The sequence below is a fragment of the Salvia hispanica genome, chromosome 6 (assembly GCF_023119035.1).
Source record: "Salvia hispanica cultivar TCC Black 2014 chromosome 6, UniMelb_Shisp_WGS_1.0, whole genome shotgun sequence".
Lineage (NCBI taxonomy): Eukaryota > Viridiplantae > Streptophyta > Magnoliopsida > Lamiales > Lamiaceae > Salvia > Salvia hispanica.
This window is the reverse complement of record NC_062970.1, coordinates 43,545,360-43,567,133: the sequence shown is the minus strand read 5'-3', so window position 1 is coordinate 43,567,133 and position 21,774 is coordinate 43,545,360. Positions and strand designations below refer to the sequence as shown.

General features: G+C 35.1%; 3 protein-coding genes and 1 long non-coding RNA gene across 4 annotated transcripts; all 4 read left to right on the top strand.

Annotated features, from left to right (window-relative positions):
* The first annotated feature begins 1,248 nt into the window (after positions 1-1,248).
* LOC125195898 (probable disease resistance protein At1g58602) lies at positions 1,249-8,655 on the top strand. Its single transcript, XM_048094182.1, has 3 exons — positions 1,249-1,961; positions 5,762-7,532; positions 8,431-8,655. Exons 1-2 carry the CDS (start codon positions 1,265-1,267, stop codon positions 7,519-7,521), a joined length of 2,457 nt encoding a protein of 818 aa, XP_047950139.1. The 5' UTR covers positions 1,249-1,264; the 3' UTR covers positions 7,522-7,532; positions 8,431-8,655.
* Positions 8,656-9,670: 1,015 nt separating this feature from the next.
* LOC125195419 (probable disease resistance protein At1g58390) lies at positions 9,671-12,917 on the top strand. The gene is made up of 4 exons (XM_048093569.1): positions 9,671-10,163; positions 12,028-12,421; positions 12,645-12,704; positions 12,827-12,917. Exons 1-4 carry the CDS (start codon positions 9,671-9,673, stop codon positions 12,915-12,917), a joined length of 1,038 nt encoding a protein of 345 aa, XP_047949526.1.
* A 467-nt stretch (positions 12,918-13,384) lies between these two features.
* Positions 13,385-14,354, top strand: LOC125195901. The gene is made up of 3 exons (XR_007171801.1): positions 13,385-13,786; positions 13,969-14,046; positions 14,117-14,354. It is a non-coding gene; the product is annotated as an uncharacterized LOC125195901 (long non-coding RNA).
* Positions 14,355-19,160: 4,806 nt separating this feature from the next.
* On the top strand, positions 19,161-20,252 carry LOC125195418 (putative disease resistance protein At1g50180). The gene has a single exon (XM_048093568.1). The coding sequence runs from the start codon at positions 19,161-19,163 to the stop codon at positions 20,250-20,252; it is 1,092 nt and encodes a 363-aa protein (XP_047949525.1).
* The last annotated feature ends 1,522 nt before the right edge of the window (positions 20,253-21,774 follow it).

Here is a 21,774-nt window from a genome sequence, read left to right as displayed (position 1 = left end):
TTGGAAAAGTTGTGTCCCACGTTTTTATATTGAGTTTAAAATAAAATGTGAGTGAAGTGGGTTAGTGGAATTTGGAACCAATTTACCATTTATGGTAAAAGTTAAATGAGACTCTTATTTGGGGCGGACTAACATTACAAAATGTAACTGTTATTTTGGACGGGGACGGAGGGAGTATCATATTTTAGTCGAGTGATGTGGAGTCTAGTGGGGATTCAGGGATGTATGCGATGTTGGTGGTCTGGTAAAGCTGGTTTTGTCGATATCAAGAATTCCGACCGCCATATCACCACCGATTTCTCCCAAAATTCGACCAAGTAATGAGACGATTTTTAAAAAATAATCGCAATTAATATTGCGTCTTCAAACATTTTGGAACTATAGCTAAAAGTCATTATAAATTTGTGACTTAAATGGTAAATATTCCTATAGTTAATTACTTTTATCCTATTTATTCCGTTCCAAAAAATAGTGCATATTTTCTCATTTAGAATGTCCTATACATTATCGTATATTCTTAAATTTTTTTATAAGAAAATTATATAAAAAATTAAACATCGCCTTCAGCATCAGCCATCAATGTTAAACATAAAAGAAAAGAATAATGTGAGATTATTTCACTGCTCACGAAATAAACTTAAGAAAAGAATAAAGTGAGTTTATTTCATTGCGCACGAAAAGAATAAACATGCACCGGCACCGCTGCTTTCAGTCTCCTCGTTTCTTCCCCTTTCTTTTCGCATATACTTTGTTCTTCATCACAAGTTATTAATCTATACATCCTCTCTTGATTCTTTTATTCCAATTACTTGATTCATCTCACTTTCTGCACATCTGAGCAATCACAAAAAATCAAAGCTTGGAATTGCTGCAATGGCATTGGCAGAGGAAGCGGTGTCGTTTGCTCTTGAAACCATCCGTGATTTGCTATTGGAAGAGGGAAAATTTTTAGCTGGTGTGGGCGACCAAGTGAAGAAACTCGAGCGACAGCTCAAAGAGATGAAGTGTTTCCTCGAAGACGCTGATAAAAGACGACATCAAAGCAAAACCATCTCCAATTGGATCTCCGAGATCAGAGATCTCGTCTACAGATCCGAATCTGCCATTGAAAGACATGCCGCTAATCAAGTTTATTCAAGGAGAAGAGGCCTAAGACAGTTCGTCCGCAAATATTCCTGCATTGTGGATGATTGCATCTCACTCCGCCAGTTAGCCTCCAAGATTTCAAATATTACATCAGATCTCGAAAAATATAAGCAAGGCTATGCAAGCTAACGGCATAACAGGGAGCATAATCTTAAATCCAAATGGAGAGGGGCAAAGCTCGACTGGAAACAACATTTCAAGGAAGACTTTCCCCTATTTTGAGATGGGAGATTGCTTCGTAGGCATGGAGGATGAGCTGAAGCTGCTTGTTCATCACCTAGGGAAAGACACCAAGGATCGTATTATATCAGTGTGGGGAATGGGTGGTTCAGGCAAGACCGCCATTGCCAAGAAGCTCTACAAGGAGACCACCGCCTTTGATCTCTTCGCATGGGTTTGCATTACTGAGCAATGTGAGAGACGATCGGTTTGGGATGATGTTTTGAGGCAACTAGAGATTCAGAATAAGAAGAAGAACAATAAGAAGAATAAGAAGGGTGTTTCAAGTCTGAACGATGAGCTACGAATAAGGGAGGAGGTTCCGAGTCTAAAGGACTCAGAGTTGATTGAGAGACTACATGAGATACAAAGTAAAAAGCGATGTCTCATTGTTTTGGATGATGTTTGGGAACTTTCTCATTGGGATGAGTTGAAGCAGCCGTTCATTGCCCAAGATTCACAAAGCAAAATATTGGTGACAACACGGAAACTAAAAGTTGCAGAGAATGGATTGGCAGTGAAACATGGGCTTTTACCTATGGATGCTGCTTTGGAACTACTTAAAAACAAAGCATTTCAGCATGGAAACATTCCAGGTCAGTTTTATATTTACGTAATTAAGGTTATACAAACTCATATACTGATATTCGATGATTGTTGTGTTGATATTGATATGCTCTGGTTAATATTTGCACACATAATATCAATATGTATATATATCAATTTATCATTCTAGCAGTGTTAGTTGCATGACTTGTATTATCTATAATTGCAATTAAATTTATATGACTAAAATATCGTTCCAGGTAAATTTAATATGGATAAGGTAAAATTTAATATGGATAAGGTATATGACTTGTTTTATATCGATCAGATTGTCGAATCTAATGAATTCACTCCGTCCCATAATAGATAGCATACTTGGAGAACTTTTTTCAAAAATAGAATGTGATATCTTTTGTGGGACAAATTAAAAAGGAAAATGTGACATTTATTATGTGACGAAGAGAGTACGTTGTTGTCAGTTCTCAATGTGGTTATAATTTGATTACAGCTATATATATAGGGTTCTATTATGATGATAACCATCTCTTAATATGTTATGTACAACGAATTCTGATCCGTTGGATCTGAAAATTGGCGGTCAGTTTGCAGTTTCAGCCTGATGTCAACCCCAAATGCAAAAAATATCAATCAGGGTGTATTGTTATTAACTCGGTGCGTAAAAAAATGTCAATCGGGATATTATTAGTTTGAATTTTGTTAGTTATAACTAACTCTTCTTAAAAAATGGAGTATATGTAAAAAGTTTGAACTCATATAATTATCTCGATTTCAATTATTTTTCACAAAACATATACTCTTTCTATCCCATTAAAAATAAATCGTTTTTCCTTTTGAATTGTCCCATTAAAATGAAACGTTTCTTAAAACAGAAATAACATTATAATAATATATTTATAATTATGATAATTGTAATTATAGTTGTTTATTATATTGAAATTAAGTATAATTTATAATTTAGAATTATTTTTAAAATTTTGTAAATAATAATAATAATCTCTTCTATTAAATATGTAAGAATCTTTGGGAAAAAGAATACCTAAGAATAGTTAGGATTCAGAATCCTGAAAAGTTGTACTAACTTTCCTTGTTCTCGGGATTCTGATTACTTTCTCAGATTGATTTAAAACGAAACAAACATAGGAATTTAAAATTTTAGAAATCAGATTATTTTCCCAAACAGATTCTTAGCAACCAAACATGCCCTAAAGGTAAATTTTTAAGGATTCCAGTGAGATCATAATTGCATATGTTCACATATAAAATTTGATAACTTTATATGAATTTTCAATATTTTCGATAATCAGGTGAATGTCAACCTAACATCATAATATGTCAGTCTAATTCGTGTAAAATGTCAATACAATTGTATTAATATACTTATGTAATTGTGCTAAACATTTTCAATATATCATGTTGACATTACGATAATCATAAAAACTAGCAAGTATAAAGAATGACATTGATATCCTTTTATATGAAAATATTATTTTTGAATTAACACGTGACATCATTTCAAACAACTAGATCTAACTTAGAATTGGATACGTTTTCGGATTGGCAAGTACTCATTCCGTCCGCCATTAGGAATCTCATTTGTTGTCGGCACGATATCTAAGAAATGTTAAAAAAAGTGGGTGGAAAAAAGTTAAAGGAATATGAGTCTCACTTGTATATATTAGTTTTAAATAAAATGTGAGTGAAATGAATTAGTGGAAGGTGGAACTCTATTACCATTTATGGTAAAAGTGAACCGAGACTCCTATTTGCGGATGGACTAAAATGAAAAAACGGGACTCATATTCGCGGACGGATGAAGTATAAAGAATGACATTGAGAGAGTTATTTGACATTTAAAGTTTTAAGATAATTTTTACATTTAAAGTTTTAAGATAATTTTTAGAAAAGAGAATGTTGGTAGAAATGTAATAAAAATTGGATACATGATTGTTAAATTACCCCCTATTTATCCTTTAATTATTAAGCAGCTAAAATACACTCCTAAATTTTGAAAATTATCCAATGTTACTCGCACTTTTTATTTTAGGTCTTAAATTTGAGATTGATTTTTTAGTGTAAATAAATTAGCATTTTAAGTGTAGTGAGTTATCATTTAATACGGAAGCACTTAATTGACTTTAATATATTAATTAAATTCCCTAGTTCTTACTTAAAAATAGAAATAGCGAAAGTAGTTTTAGACGAACCAAAATAATAGAAAAATGTGTGTAACATGGGAAAGATGGAGTATTTCATTTATAAAATGATACCCCTTCCGTTCCATGTAAATATAGTCATTTTTCTATTTTAGAAAGTTCCAAGTTAATTGAGTCATTTCTATTTTTGGCAAAAAATTATTCTCCCTTCTACTTTATTCTCACTTTCTCTCTCTTACTTTATTCTCTCTTACTTTTTTCGCCAACCATTTAACATACTATTTTTAAACTCTGTGCTGAAAAGAAACGGATGGAGTAGTTTTCTAGATTGAATCTGAACAATCCAAAAATGTGTGGTCCAAATTGAGTTAATTGTTACTCCCTCCGTCCCTCTGTAGTAGAAGCATTTCTTTTCGTCACGGGATTTAAGAAATTGTGTTAAAGTGAGTTAAGTGAAGAAAGAATAAAGTAGGAAATGATAAAGGTAGATTGATGAATAGATAACAAATTAAGAGAGAAAAAAAGTTGGTGTTTTTTGCCAAAATAGGAAATGACTCAGCTACAATGGGACAACCAAAAAAGGAATACGATTCAGCTACATAGGGACGGAGGGAGTATCATTCTATCTCTAGTTGTCATCCTAATGCACCCCTATTACAGATATATGGGGTGGTGATAACATAAGTAACTAAATCCTAACTCATAACCAAATACTCCCTCCATCCTGCCATAAGCGAACACTTCTTTTAAGTACAAGAATTAAAAAAAAATGATATTTAAAGAGTTAGGTGGAGAGGGAGAATAAAATACGAGAGAGAAAGTAAAAGAGAAAAATATACTTTTTTTTTTTTTTTAAAAAGCAAATGATTTACTAAAACGGTCTAGAAATGACCTATTAACTCAATCGATTTAAAATATCACCTAATTGTTATCTAAATATCATCTCTATATTTGGTTATTTGGTTACCCATTAGGATTTGGTTATTTTTAAGTGCTTATAAGATATTGAACCCTATTTTGTATAGTTTATATGTTGTTTATAAGCTTTATATTTGGAAAGAATTTTTAAGGTCCTGAACAACTTGTACGTTGTTTCGAAAGTGTGGCTCAGTCAAATATTCCTCCTAAAATATGTCACTTATTTCCATTTTCGTTCGATCCCTAAAAATTTGTCACTTTTCACTTCTAACATTTTTGGCACTAGATTCCACATTCCACTAACTCATTTCCACTCACGTTTTATTATAAAACTAATATATAAAGGTAGGATCCACCTGTCACAAACTTTTTCAACCCACTTTCTATTATATTTCTTAAAACCCGAGCTGGGTCGAATGGTTACAAATTACTCCCTCCGTCCCAGATAATTTGGGACACTTTGACCCGGCACGGGTTTTAAGAAATTTAATGGAAAGTGAGTTGAAAAAGTTGGTGGGATGTGAGTCCTACTTTTAAAGCATTAGTTTTATAATAAAATGCGAGTAGGAATGAGTTAGTGGAATAGTGGTTTATATAAAAAATGGTAAAAGTGAAGTGAGACAAATTATATGGGACGGCCCGAAATGGAATACTGGGTCGAATTATATGGGACGGAGGGAGTATTAGGAATGAGGGGAGTATATTTTTAGTCAATTGGACTTTAATTGATTGCAATCTATTATTAATTCAATGTGCAGACTTTGCATTGGAAGAAAGATTTGAGAATATTGGGAAAGAAATGGTGCACAAATGTGGGTATTTGCCACTGGCAATTTGTCTACTTGGCGGGGTATTGAGAAAGAAAAATTCGATGGATGAGTGGGAATTAGTCAACAAGGATATCAAAAAAGTCATGTATAGAGATGAAAAGCAGATTGATGGAGTGCTAAATTTAAGCTATGAAAATCTACCGTATTATTTGAAGCCTTGCTTTCTGTATATGGGTATTTTCAACAAGGACGAAACCATATATACTTGGCGTCTATATGAGATGTGGATAGCACAAGGCATGATTTCATACGAGAATATTGGAGACAAGGAGGAGGAAACTTTAATGGACATTGCTGAGATGTACTTAAGTGAGTTGGCCTCTAGTTCTCTAGTTGAAGTTACAATTCATTATTCTTATGATGTTGCTAATAGAACTAGAAAATATGATAAATGCAAACTTCATGATGTAGTTCGAGAACTATGTTTGAATTTGGGAAAAAGGGAGGATTTTGGTTTGCTAAGGTTGGAGTATCAGAGTGGGAAACTTAGTACCTCACTTGAGGAAGTTTCCTCGTATATGACAATACGACATTTGGTTATCCATTTCAGAAGTGAAGTTGAGCACGAGCAGACAGCCGCTCGTAAAGATGTTAGCAAGGATATAAGGTCTCTTCAATTAAACAATCTCATAGAATCAAAAGTTGTTGAGTTCCCCCGAAGTATAGTTGATTTTCAGAAATTCAAATTGCTAAGAGATCTAGTTATAGTTAGATTCAAATTTAAAGGAGGGAAGTTACCAAGTGGAATCACTAAACTTGTTCACCTTAGACGTTTGTGTTTAGAAGAATGTGAACTTGATAAGCTACCATCATCCATTATGAATTTGGTATATATGGATACCCTTGATTTATTATACTCAAGGAATGTTGAAGTTCCAGCTGTTTTTAAGGATATGTTCCGATTAAAACACTTGACTTTTCCTTACTATGAAGATGAAAAGGTTGGAAATTATGAAGCAAGGTTGGATGAGGGATTAGATGGGCTGGAGAGTCTACATTCCTTAGATAGCAGATATCATGAATTTAAATGTATGGATAGAATGATGAATCTTCGACGTTGTGCAGCAACAGTACACAATAAAGAAAGCTTGTTAGATATCATGAATACCATTAAGAACATGAACAAGATAGTGTTTTGTCAAGTTTTCATTGAAAGCAGTTGCGACGTAACAAGTGAGCGAATGCTGGAGAAGGCTTTGACATGCCCCAATCTTCATGACTTGATGAGTTGGTCTAAGTTAGGGAAGGCGCTAGCAGAGTGCGAAAGTGACTTGATGAGCTCGAAACTTAGGTTTTTGGATCTGTTTAATTCTGTGATTGAGGATGATCCAATGGGGATACTGGGAAAGCTTCCTTGCTTGATAAGGTTAGGATTATACTGGGAATCATTTGTTGGGGAGGAGATGAGGTGTCCAGTAAATAGTTTTCCTCGCCTCAAGAGGCTAGTGTTAAGAGGTTTACCAAAGTTGAGGGAGTTTAGAGTGGAGGCAGGAGCCATGCCCCGTCTCTTCAAATTAACAATCGGAGAGTGTTCTTGTCTGGAGATGGTTCCAGATGGATTGAGTGCCATTTTTTCCCTTCAAAGACTTGTAATTAAACAAATGCCAGAATTGAGAGAAAGGGTATCACCATCGGGACAGGATTACCACAAAGTCCGCCATGTCACTTCAATTCGTATCAAGCACTAGTCTTCACCCAGGTTTCTCCTTTCTCACTTTTTTCTTTAATTTTGGCATATTTCCTTTGGTTACAAATTCATCTTAAGAAAATAAGTTTATGAAAAAAGTGAGAAATTTGAAAAAATCGAGGAAAATATTATTGCATCAAAAAGTCAGATGATGGATAATGTTATTATGGATTAAAGTGAAAAAAATGATATGTGCTCCTCTTATTCATACATCTTTGTTTAGAGTTTTATCATTTCTTTTATCCTGGTAAGTTAGGTATGACTATTACCCCTTGAAAAATGGCGTAAGATCTGATCAAAACACATCTTTATCTCCTTCTATTGGTTTTCTGGACATGTATTCACAAATCACAACTAACAATCTCATCTCATTGTTTTACTGGTCTTAAATTAGTTTTGAAGATAATAACCTATCTAGATAGATTGAAGTAGTAGTGCAGTGACATACTTTGATTTATATACCATTGAAATGATATTATCTATCACTATGTTTTCCCAAGTTGTTGCCCTCTGTCTTTAGAAACTCCCATAAAATAAATCGAAGGATTTTGGATATTAAACTACTTAACAAATTCCTGTGGCAAATTAAAACTAGTTGTATTTGTTTTCTTATTTACATTTTTTATATCAATAATTATTTGAAATTCTTATAATTCTTTTTTTTTTTTGGTTACAAGAGTGGGCAGAGCCCTTGAGAAAATACTACATCCCTTATTATAATTCTTTGATCCTGTTAAGTTAGGCACAATTTGACTGGAGTACTCAAAAGTGTTGTAAAAAAAACACATCTTTATCCTCTTTTACTAATTTGGCAAAATAAAATCATAAACTGTAATTCCATCACTTTGTTTTTATTTTCGTACAATAGAATTCGTAACAAGCAAATCTTTGCATTATTGCTGATTTACAGGTTGAGTATTGATTCTCTGGAAAATAACTGACTATCACAAAAGGTATGGTGCTCGAAGAAAACAATTTATCTTTCTCTAAAGTATATTTGTGTTTGAATTGAAATTGGTGGTATGTAATAACTTAATTATTGAATGTGAAGAATTGTACTATAATTGTGTTTGGGTTGAGTTTGATTTGTATCGGATTGTTTGATTAAACTTTGTTTAATGTTGATCATTTTACACAAAAATTTTATTTTCTAGTTTTACAAGAGAACTGGTCTTAATATTGAACAAGCAGTAATTCTAAAATTTACTACTTCTGTGAATTGTCTACCACTTCAATATGATTGATTTACTCATGTTCAATAGTATTTGAAATTGCAACGTTGTTTTCAAAATACTTATATATGACATGTGGAAAAAATCAATATCAGTCAACAATTTTCAAAGTCACAATATTTCAGCCAAGTCATTCTTCATTCCTCAAGTTTATGCTATTTCAAATGAGAGAACAATCTCTTGGTATTTCTCGCGCTTGTTAATTAAGTAACCAGATTTCCACCAAGCGATAGAAACTGGCTGCGGATCTCTCCTCATTGGGCTCAATCCAATGTGTGTATATAATATACTATTCTGCAATCTGTTTTTTTTGCCACTCTCTTGTTTCTTTGATTCCTTCTTCATCCCCTTTACTTCACATCTGAGCGTTGACCAAACAATCAAAGCTTCTAATTGTTGCAATGGCAGAGGCAGTGGCTTCGATTGCTCTGGAAACCATCCGCGATTTGCTATTGGAAGAGGGAAAGTTTTTAGCTGGTGTGGCCGATCAAGTCAAGGAGCTCGAGTGGCAGCTTAACGAGATGAAGTGTTTCCTCGAAGACGCTGATAAAAGACGACATGAAAGCAGAACAATCTCCAATTGGTTCTCAGAGATCAGAGACCTCGTCTATAGATCCGAATCCGCCATTGAAAGACACGCAGCTTATCAAGTTTATTCAAGGAGAAGAGGCCTCACACAGTTCGTCCGCAAATATTCATGCATTCTGACAGATTGCAACTCACTCCACCAAATAGGCTCCGAGATTTCACAAATTACATCAAGTCTGGAGAGGATAAGCAAGGATATGCAAGAAAACGGCATAAAAAGAAGCATAATCATCAATCCAAATGGAGAGGGAGAAAGCTCGGCTGGAAACAACATGTCAAGGAAGACTTTTCCCTATTTGGAGATGGGAGATTGCTTCCTAGGCATGGAGAATGAGGTGGAGCAGCTTGTTCATCACCTATGGAAAGAAACAGAGGATCGGATTATATCAGTTTGGGGAATGGGGGTCAGGCAAGACTGCCATTGCCAAGAAGCTCTACAACGAGATGGCCGCCTTTGATCTGTCGGCATGGGTTTGCGTTACTCAGAAATGTGAGACTCGATCTGTTTGGGAGGATGTTCTGAAGCAGCTAGAGAAGAATAGGAGTGTTTCAAGTCTGAGCGACTTTGAGTTGATAGTGAGACTATGTGAGATACAAAGAGAAAAGCGATGTCTCATAATTTTGGATGATCTTTGGGAAGTTTCTCATTGGGATGAGCTGAAGTATCCATTCATCGTCCAAGATTCGCAGAGCAAAATATTGGTGACCAAACGAAAACAAAAGGTCGCAGAGATTGGGTTGGCAGTGAAACATAGGCTTTTACATATGGATGCTGCTTTGGAACTACTCAAAAACAAAGCATTTCAGCATGGAAACGTTCCAGGTCAGTTTTTATCACTCCCCTCCCTACTTCTTGAAATATAGACTTTGTAATGCGATATTGATTTTGAAAAAGAGAAAAATAAAAAGTAACTAGAGTCGTGTTAATATATAATGAGTCTCTTAACAGTGCAATGCTTTATGCATGTCAAAAAAAGTTTTCGAAAATTAAAGTGGACTAATTTTGGTTTATGTGCCAAAATGAAAATGTATTGTACTACTCTCTCGTCCTATGTTACTGAGGCATTTTCTTTCATTACGAGATTTATGAAAGTTGCAGTGGTATTTAATGAGTTAAATTAGTTGTGGATCCAGAACTTGAATACGGATGAGGTGGAATTAAATATTAAAAAAATTATACTTCGGCCTATTAAAATACGTGTTTTTCATTTTCTTCCCTTCACAAAAAAATATGTGCATTTCACTTTTAGAAAGTTATACTCCCTCCGTCCCCTATTAGGAGTCACTCTTTGACCGGGCACGAGTTTTAATAAATATAAAGAAAAGTTGGTTGAAAAAGTTAGTGGAATGTGGGACCCATTTTTTTATATTAATTTTATAATAAAATGTGAGTGAATTGAGTTAGTGGAATGTGGGACCTACTTACTATTTATGGTAAAAATGAAGTGTGACTCTTAATTGGGGACAAACCGAAATGAAAAAGTGTGACTTTTAATGGGGGACGGAGGGAGTATCAATTTAATAATGTAAGTCCAACTATTCACTATCACTACTTTAACTATCATTCACATCATCTCTCTTACTTTACCATATCATTCCCCTCATCTATCTTACTTTGCCAATTTTATCTCAATTCCCATACCATATCTATTGTTCATATTTTTATGGGACATAGGGAGTATAATTTTTAATAATAATATGAAATAATATATTTAATTAAAATACAAAAATAATACTATACGTTAATAGTAAACATTTAGACTCCTTAAATATTTCAAATATTTATTTTGATATACAAGTAATAAGATGACGTAATAATAATCACATACAGGGTTTAGGGTTTAGGGTTTCCTATAATAAAATAATGTGTAAACTAGTAATTAAAATATAGGTCCTAAAGTATTTTAATGATTTTATTTGGTTGGTCAACCTGTGTTTCATGGTCGAACTGGCTGATTATTCTGGTTCTCATTAGTCCACGGGTTTAAATGTGTGAATTAGACAAATTAAATTAAACATAGATACTCAAACTGATCGGTTCAGTAGCTTATGAAATGTAATACTATTATCAATAGATTTGAAATTGTCAAAAATATTTGGATAGTTGAGCTTATAAGCTAGAGAAATAATTATAGCCATAGTAGAGATAAAATTATAAAGAAATGAAATAAAAAGTAAATACTTCGAATACAAAGCATACTAGAACTATTTTTGTAAATATACCAATGCTTATATATTGTTAAAAAATAAATTGAGTTGATAAAATTATTTTTGAAGTGCTCATAAGTTACTGAAGCTTATTTTATACTCAATCTGTTCTTGAAAAGTACTTCCTCTCATTACTTGTTAATTGAGCTGTTTCCTTTTGGCACAGAGTTTAAGAATAATGTGTTAAATGGATAGTGAATAAATTAAGAGATGATTATTTTTTGCCAAAAATAGGAATAATTCAATTAACTTAAAATTTTCCAAAATAGTAAAATGACTCTATTAATATAGAACGAACGGAATATGAAATATTTCATTTTTAATCTATTCCTAATTTTGAAAATCCAACTAAATCATTTGTATACCTCTTTCTTACATTTTAATTATAAGTCAGGAATAATTTGCAACTTGTTTTAGAAAATTTAGTAAATTGCACATTCAATTGACCTGCCATTTATTATTTGTACTTCATTATGCAGACTCTGCATTGGAAGAAAGATTTAAAAAAAATGGGAAAGAAATGGTGCAGAAATGTGGGTATTTGCCATTGGCAATTTCTTTAGTCGGTGGGGTTTTGAGAGAGAAAAAAACGATTGTTGAGTGGGAATCAGTAAATGAGCATATCAAAGCAGCCATATATGGAGTTGAAGAGCAGATTGATGGAGTGCTAAATTTAAGCTACGAAAGTCTACCGTATTATTTGAAGCCTTGTTTTCTCTCTTTGGGTATTCTTCACGAGGATGAAACCATACCTTCTTTGGATCTATATACCATGTGGATAGCACAAGGGATGATTTCATATGAGAATATTGGAGACAGGGATAAAACATTAATGGAAATCGCTCAGTTGTACTTAAGTGATTTGGACTCTAGGTCTCTAGTTCAAGTTGATATTTTTGATGAGTATGATGTCGGAAGTAGTAATATAAAATATAACAGATGCAAACTTCATGATGTAGTAAGAGATCTATGTTTGAAATTGGGAAAAAGAGAGGATTTTGGTGCTGAGTTTGGAGTATAAAGGTGGGAAACTTAGTACCTTATTACGGGAAGCATCCTCACATATTAAGATCCGACATTTGGCAATCAATTTCAGAAGTGAAGTTGAGCACGAGCATACAGTCGCTTGTGGAGAAGATATCAGCGAGCATATCAGGTCTGTTCGGTTATCCAATCGCATAGAGTCGAACGTTGTTGAGTTCCCCCCACAAAGTATAGTTGATTTTCAGAAATTCAAATTGCTAAGAGAACTAGTTATCGTGAGATTCAAATTTGCAGGAGGGAAGTTACCGAGGAATCACTAAACTTATTCACCTTAGAAGTTTGCGTTTACAAGATTGTGAACTTGATAAGCTACCCTCATCCATGAGGAACTTGGTATATATGGATACCCTTGATTTGAGGTATTCAAAGAATGTTGAAGTTCCAAATGTTTTTAAGGAGATATTGCGATTAAAACACTTGACTTTTCCTGAGTATGATATTGGAAATTACCGAGTAATATTAGATGAGGGAGTATATGAGTTGGAGAGTCTACGATTCTTTGATAGTAGATATCATGAACTTAAATGTATGGACAGAATGAGAATCTCTGAAGTTTTTGGGAAGAATACACAATATTGTAAGCTTGTCAGCTATCATGAATGGCATTATGAACTGGAACAAGATAGAGAGTAGTTGTTTTGCTATTGAAGGAAGTTGCGACTTAACAAGTGAGGGAATGCTGGAGAAGGCTTTGACATGTCCCAATCTTTATAGTTTGATTATTATGTGCAAGTTAGGGAAGGCACTAGGAAAGTGTGGGAATGATTTGTTGAGCTCGAAAACTAGGTTTTTGTACCTGGCTGAATCCAAGATTGAGGATGATCCAATGGGGATACTAGGAACTCTTCCTTGCTTGGTAGCATTGGAATTAGTTGAGGAATCATTTGTTGGGGAGGAGATGAGGTGTCCAGCAAACAGTTTTCTTCATCTCAAGGAGCTAGTATTAAGTGGTTTACCAAAGTTGAGGGAGTGGAGAGTGGAGACCGGAGCCATGCCCCTTCTCTCTAAATTAACAATCGCAGACTGTTCTTGTTTGGAGATGCTTCCAGAGGGATTGACTGCCCTTTCTACCCTTCAGACTCTCACAATTAAAAGAATGCCGGAACTGAGGAAAAGGATATCACCATCAGGACAGGATTTCCATAAAGTCTGCCATGTCCCTTCAATTATCATCGAGGTCTAGTCTTCTCCCAGGTATCTCATTTCCTGCATTTTTCTTTCTTCAGTTTTGATGTGTTTTCATTTATTTGTAACCCTTTGTTGGTTTGTATGCCATGAAAATATTTGGCAAAATAGTATCATAAATTCTAATTCTGTCATGTTTTTAGTTTCATTCACTATTATTCGTAACAAGAGAACTCATTACTGGTTTGCAGGTTCAAGAACTGTTCATCTCTGTCACTTTTGGTGTTTGAAGAAAACACTGTACCTTTCTCTAAAGGGTACATTACATGGTAAGATTTTAATGAATCTCAACTCTTTGCAAGATTGTATCGCCTTTTATTTTATTTTATTTTATTGCAGGTTAAATTTCTTCCCCTTCGTGCTTCAGTCTCGTCGTTGCATTTCTCGAGTGTTCCTCTTTGTACTCTCTTCTCTGGCAGAGAAATCCTTCGTAGTTATGTGTTTGTTGGAATCTTGATAATTTAAAGTTGTGTAGTAGTGTGGGTTACTAAGATACTTATATTTGAAATGACGTAGTGTTTGAATTGAAAATATTGATGGTTTGTAATAACTCAAATGTTGGAAGTGAAGAATTGTGTATTTGTGTTTGAATTGAAAATATTGATGGTTTGTAATAACTCAAATGTTGGAAGTGAAGAATTGTGTATTTGTGTTTGCGTTGAATTTGGTTTGTATTGAATTCCTTGGTTAGTCATGGTTTAAAGTCGATCCTTTTATAGGATCATTCTACGCTTATACAAGTAAATAGTAGTTTATACTTTTATAGTGATTTGAATTATATCTCTAAGGACATTTTTTGGATTTTCTTTTCATCATTTTAACATCTCTTAGTCAAAATATTCATGAATTAGTATTTTGATCGAACAAGCATTAATTCTACCATGCTACCATGAGTCCATGACTACTTCAATAAAGTTTCTTCAACCTAATTGGTTTGATTATGTTGAATCAAGTTTTCAGATGCACTGATTGCAATATTCTTACCCAAAATTATCTGACATTTGAAAAAAAAACCACAACACTTCAGTTAAGCCAATCTTCACTTATCCAAATTGGATTTTGTGTTTGCACTTGAGTGAGGAATCGCTTACTATTTCTTTGTTCTATCAGTGACTAAATTCCTCCGATAAAACTGAATAATTGGTTGTTCATTGAGTTGCCAACTAAATTCACAAATTGAGAATAAGGTTGTAAATTACTACTAAATATTCTCATATATACTATTCTTGTTATTTATCGCTGTTGTGATAATCATGCTTTCGGGATCATGTATACTTATGCAGTGTTCTGTAAGGACTTTCAAACGTAAATTTTAATTTAGATATTTGTCACTAATTTTTACTCCCTCCGTCCCAATAAATATGCAACATTTGCTTTTCGGCACGGGATTTTATGTAGTGTTGTTTTATGAGTAATGAAGAGAGAGAGTAAAGTAGGAGAGATGAAAAAGTAGAGAGAGTAGAATTTCCATTTTTAGAAACATTTTATTTTTAATGGGACAGACCAAACGTTTTATTTCTAATGGGACAGAGGAAGTATTTTATTACCTTCTTTACCTAAGTCAAGTGCTATTGGTGTTTCCTTTCGCATATGTATTATTCTTTGCTGAGTTAAGGACCACTGGATTAAGGACATCAATTTAGTTTTATTAAGTTACTATAATGCTAACCTGCAGTCGAGGTAAAGCTTAATCGGTGGTGGATCTAGACCCCGAAAATGGAGGGATCGGAATTTAATATTTTAAAATATTAATAAATTTAACATTTAAATATTAAATATTATTTTTAATAATAAAATAAATATTATTATATTAATAATTAAATAGCACTAGCTTCATTAATAAAATATAAGCATATAGTATTAGCTTGCAAATATTATTCATTTTAAAATATAAAATTATTGTAATTATTCCTCCCCCCGTCCTACAGAGATAGTCCCACTTTGATTCAGCACGGATTTTAAAAAATATAATGAAAAGTGAGTTGAAAAAGTTGGTGGGATGTATGTTCTACTTTTAAAGTATTAGTTTTATAATAAAATGTGAGTAGGAATGAGTTAGTGGAATATGGGGTCCACTACCATAAAAGTAAAATAGGACAATCTTTGTGGGACGGAGAGAGTATATACGTTCAAAACCATTGTAAATATTATATAGTACAAAAGTGATATAAGTAGAGTAATAAATACTCCATCCGTCCCACATTTGTAGTAATATTTAGTTATGACACGGATTTTAAGGAATTGGTGGAGTGTGTAATTAATGAAGTGAGAGGTGGAGTGTGTAATAAATGAAATGAGATGGTAGAGTGAGATGATGGACTGTATAAAATGAAGTTAGTTGGTTGAAGGTGGGTCCCTCTTTGACTTTTTGATTTTTTATTTTTGTTTTGATTTATTTTAATGTAGATAATGACATTTGGGTGTAATTTTAGTAAATAATGGGGTAAAATTTTATATGCAAATATGATAAATTCTAAATGTTACTCCAAATGTGGAATGAACTTTTATGGCAAATGTTACTACAAATCTGGGATGGAGGGAGTATTTAGATTTCAAAAATATTTAAAATATTTATTTTGTTACATAAAGAATAAGATGGATCACCACTTATAAGTATTTTAGGACCAGAAAACTTTAGAGTGTCTCCGGTGGCGCCCCTCCCACTAGGACCTCCACTAGCCATTCCCACAAAAACTGCCTGCCACGTCAGCACTAGCCCTTCCCATTTCACTGCCACATCACTAGCCCTTCCCACTGCACTAGGACCTCCCACTAGGACTTCCACTAGCCCTTCCCACAATTAAATTAATTCACAATTACAATTAAACTTTACGGAATTAAAATTCGACACGAATACGAACGGGAAATACGAATATTTCATTAAAAAAAAACATACATCATTCGAAAAAAAAATTACATAGTAGATAGAAAAAAAAACAACCACATCAACGTCCACCCCTCCGCGTCCAAACCTATTCGATGAGATCCTCCTGAAATCGAATATGGACATTTCTTTGCCGCATGTAGGCAAATGCGTGCAACCGCTCAACCTCTCCATGAGGTACCCCCATGTTCACGTTCGCGGTGGCCACGCCGTGGCTTGGACCGACACCCGAACCCGGGGGCGTTTAGGTCGTGCACCGGGTAAGGACGGTAGCCACCCGGAGCTTGCGAACCTTGGGTTTGAGGAGGGGCTGTAAATTGGGTTTCCGGACTGTATCCGGCCTCGGAGTCGAACCAATCGTGGTTCCAACCGCAATTGCCGGAGGGGTGATCGCCGGAGCCGGACATTGTGTAGTGTGGTGGAATTTAGATGAGAGAGTATGAGGAAAAAAGATGAGAGAATGTAGATGATGATAGAATAGATAATAGATGAGAATGTGATTTTTTTGTGTTGGAGTGGGGGTATTTATAGATGAAAATGTGAATTTTGGGGAAAAAAAATTGAAAAATAAATTAAAAGTGGGTAGAAAACGAATATAATTTTTTGGGAAGTGGGAAAATATTTTTTTTATTTAAAAATATTTTTTAAAATAAATTTCAAATTTTTAAAAAATAAAAAAACGAAATTGCCAACGGCTATGCCGTTGGCCAATCAGAAGTTGCCATGTAATGGTGCTCAGCGGCACGGACGGACGAGGCTCAACGGTGGACGGACAGCTATGTGCTCAGCGGCACGGACGAACGAGCACCGCAGCTGCTATCGCTGCGGATGCTCTTATGTACTGTTTATTTCTGCTAATTAAGTAGAGAAGCATATGTACTGTTTATTTCTGCTAATTAAGTAGAGAAGCAGAGATCCAAAAGAATATCTTTCTCAAATCAAATTCTAACAATATATAAGGGTATCCACAATGGGACGGAGGATAGCCCGTCCTAAGCTCTGTCCTATGCTCTGCCACATTAGCATTCTATCCTTCGTCCCTTCCACCTACAATGGGACAGACTATAGCCCGCCCTATAGTCCGCCCTAAGCATTTTATTTTTTATGTTTGTAAACATATCAATTAGCAAGAATAAATATAAAACACCATAAATTAAATGCAAATCCTATTGTCAATATTTATTTTTTATGTTTGTAAATATGGAAAATCGTCGAAATTCATTATTGAATTTAGAGAAAAATTGAGATGAGGAAGAGAATGGAGTGAAACGTGTGAAATGAAGTAAAAAAATTTGGTGATATATATAGAAGAAAATACAAAAAAATTATAAACAAATGAAAAATGTGTGCATAGTCCGGACTATTCTCCGCACCCCTTGCAATGAGGCGGAGGATAGGCCGGAGGGTGCATCCTCTGTGTCATAGTCTGCGGACGATGCATCCTCCGCGGAGGATAATGTGTGCATAGTCCGGACCTCTAGCGGACTAAGGAGCGGAGGATGCATCGTCCGTCGCATCCTCCACCCCATTGTGGATGGCCACCCCATTGTGGATGGCCTAATAAATAATCCTAGTAGGGATAAAACTAAACAAATCAATCAAATCCTAACAAGCTAAGAAAATAAATACTGTTAAAGATATGATTAAACAATAGTATATTTTAATTCATGCAGAAAATAGATGAAATGGAATGGAAACCCGTTTTCAACTCTTTTCAGGTTGAAATACACCTTGTCTGTTTATCCTCGAAGTCATAAAACCATTTATCCTTGACTGTTTGCCTTCTTTCCTAATTTTTTCAATCACCGTTTGCAATAAAAAAATGCATGTGGTTGAGCAAAATCAGTCGGAAGATTAATGTGGCTAAACTGGTGGTGCACGGACAGGCATGGACTCGAGGATTAATGTGTGTGTGTACACTGCCTGCGTGATATCACTTATGGCATTCATCCCATCATTTAAGGGGATGGGGGAGGACGTTGAATGAGTCGTAGACTCAGTACCGATACTCCCACATATTACACTATTAACGACGTGGATCCCACTATCTACTTACACTACTTTTTCTCATTCATCTTTTTTACTTTACTAACTTCCTATTAAAATTCTTTATCATTCTCAAAATCTCCTTTTTAATGGATGACTGAAGTATAAAGTTAATTTGCAATACTTCCGAAACCGTCATTGTCCATCTTTTTTCTATTATCTGTATCCAAACAATGTCAGCGGGACATACTAATTAATTATGCAGCAATGGCAGTTGGGAGTCATGGTGCATTAAATAGTCTCAACTAACCAATGACAAATAGATATTTATCATCTATTTGGAGGAAAAAAATTCCGTGGTTTACAGCCGTTTGTTGTTATTGTAGGGATTCTTGAATTTGTTAGCATTATTGACCTCTTTTACAAGCTGTCTCCTACTCTCTAGTTTATGTCCTTCCTTCTATATTCACATCTGAGCATTTGGAACAACAATCAAAGCTTGGAATTGCTGCAATGGCAGAAGCAGTGGTGTCAATTGCTCTTGAAACCATCCGTGATTTGCTATTGGAAGAGGGAAGGTTTTTAGCTGGTGTGGGCGATCAAGTCGGGGAGCTTGAGCGGCAGCTCAAAGAGATGAAGTGTTTCCTCCAAGACGCTGACAAACGAAGACATGAAAGCAGGACGATCTTCAATTGGATCTCGGAAATCAGAGATCTCGTCTACAGATCCGAATCCGCCATTGAAAGACACACAGCTTATCAAGTTTCTTCAAGGAGAAGAGGCCTCCGGCAGTTCGTCTGCAAATATTCCTGCATTTTGGAAGACTGCTACTCACTCCACCAATTAGGCTCCGAGATTTCACAAATTACATCAAATCTGGAGAGGATAAGCAAGGATATGCAAGAAAATGGCATAAAAAGAAGCATGATCATGAATCCACATGGAGAGGGGGAAAGCTCGGGTGGAAACAACACGTCAAGGAAGACTTTCCCCAATTTGGAGATGGGAGATTGCTTTGTAGGCATGGAGGATGAGCTGAAGCAGCTTGTTCATCACCTAGGGAAAGATACAGAGCATCGAATTATTTCAGTGTGGGGAATGGGAGGCTCAGGCAAGACCGCCATTGCCAAGAAGCTCTACAACGAGACGACCGACTTTGATCTCTCTGCGTGGGTTTGCATTACTCAGCAATGCGAGACTCGATCTGTGTGGGAGGATGTTCTGAGGCAGCTAGAGAATCAGAAGAAGAATAAGAAGAGTGTTTCAAGTGTGAACGATGAGCTACGAATAAAGGAGGTTCCAAGTCTGAGCGACTCAGAGTTGATTGAGAGACTATGTGAGATACAAAGAGAGAATCGATGTCTGATTGTGTTGGATGATCTTTGGGAGCTTTCTCAATGGGAGGAGTTGAAGCATCCTTTCGTTGTCCAAAATTTGGAGAGCAAAATATTGGTGACAACACGGAAACAAAAAGTTGCAGAGATTGGATTGGCAGTGAAACATGGGCTTTTACATATGGATGCTGCTTTGGAACTACTTAAAAACAAAGCATTTCAGCATAGAAACATTCCAGGTCAATTTTATATTACTCTCCCTGTCTTCTAGAAATAGACACTTTCTAATGCAAAATTGATCTAGAAGAGGAGAAAAAGAAAAAGTATCTAATGTTTTGTTAATGAATAATGAGACTCAAATCATTATTAGTGTAATGCAAGGTAAAATAGTTTTTGAAACTAAAAGTGGACTACTTTTGGTGGATAAACCAAAATACCAAAATTGAACTACTCCATTTTCCTATGTTAGTAAGGCATTTAAGAAAGTTATATTTAGCAAGTTTAATGAAATTAAAATAAAGTAGCAAAAAATAAAGTCGGAAAGAGAAAAGAGTAAAGAGTAAAGTATTAGAGTGAATATTAGATGTCTTAACAAAAAGGAGAATAACTCAAGTAATAACGGAGACAACCCAAAATAGACACGACTCAAGTAATTTAGATTGACGGGATTTTTTTAGCAGAAGGGATCACTTGCTATATTATATATTGCATTCCTAATACACCAAGGAGAAATGTGGATTAGTGGATCTCATATTTTTGAGAGAATCCATTTTCAATACAAACCCTCTCCTCTAACTTCTCTCTAATTTAAATAATTGTGTTAACTATTCACAAGAAATGTAATTGTATTAGTATGTGAATCGCGCTCCGATTATCGAATACCAAATATCAATTGCAAGAATACCGAAAGCAAAGAAAAAGGAATCAACAAGAAGAGTTACGTGGTTCGACCGTAAAGGCCTACGTCCACGGAGAAGGTGATCTAAGCTTTATTCAAACACTCCAAACGAATTACAACAAGAACTACAATCAATCGAGAACGTCAAGAACACTCAAGCTCACATACAATTCGCTCTCTACAATCACAACAAGAACAAACCGCAAACCTCACCAAGATAGTGTTTCCCTTCTTGAATTCTCTCTCAATTTCCGACTTAAGAAAGTGTGGGTGTGAGCTGCTCCTTTTATCCGAAGCTTCGAGCTTCAAAGATCACCGGAAAATTCACCAGGAAGAATGATTTTGGAGAAATTCACCGGGAAGAATGATTTTGGAGAAATTCACGGGGAAGAATGATTTTGGGTTGTGGAAACTCAAGATGAAGGCGGTTATGATGCAGCAAGGGCTGTGGGAAATCTTGAAGGGAGGAGCTGCTCCCGCGGCGGAGGAAGAAGATGGTAAAGCTACGGCGAAGAATCAAGAGTTGCAAGACAAGATCTACATCACTCTGATTTTGAGTCTAGGTGATAGAGTCTTGAGAGAGGTTTCCAAGGAGGAATCTGCTGCGAAAGTATGGGCTAAACTTGAGTCTATTTACCAGACCAAGTCACTGGCCAATAGGCTCCATCTGAAGCAAAAGCTATTTACCTTCAAGATTTCAGAATCTAAGAGCATTCTTGAACAGTTGGAAGATTTTGGCAAGTGTATATATGATCTGGAAATGATTGAGGAGAAAATCAAAGATGAAGATAAGGCATTGATGCTTCTCAACTCTCTGCCCGTATGTTTTGAGCAGTTCAAGGATGCAATCTTGTTGGGCAGAGACTCCAAGTGACATATGAAGAGGTATACTCGG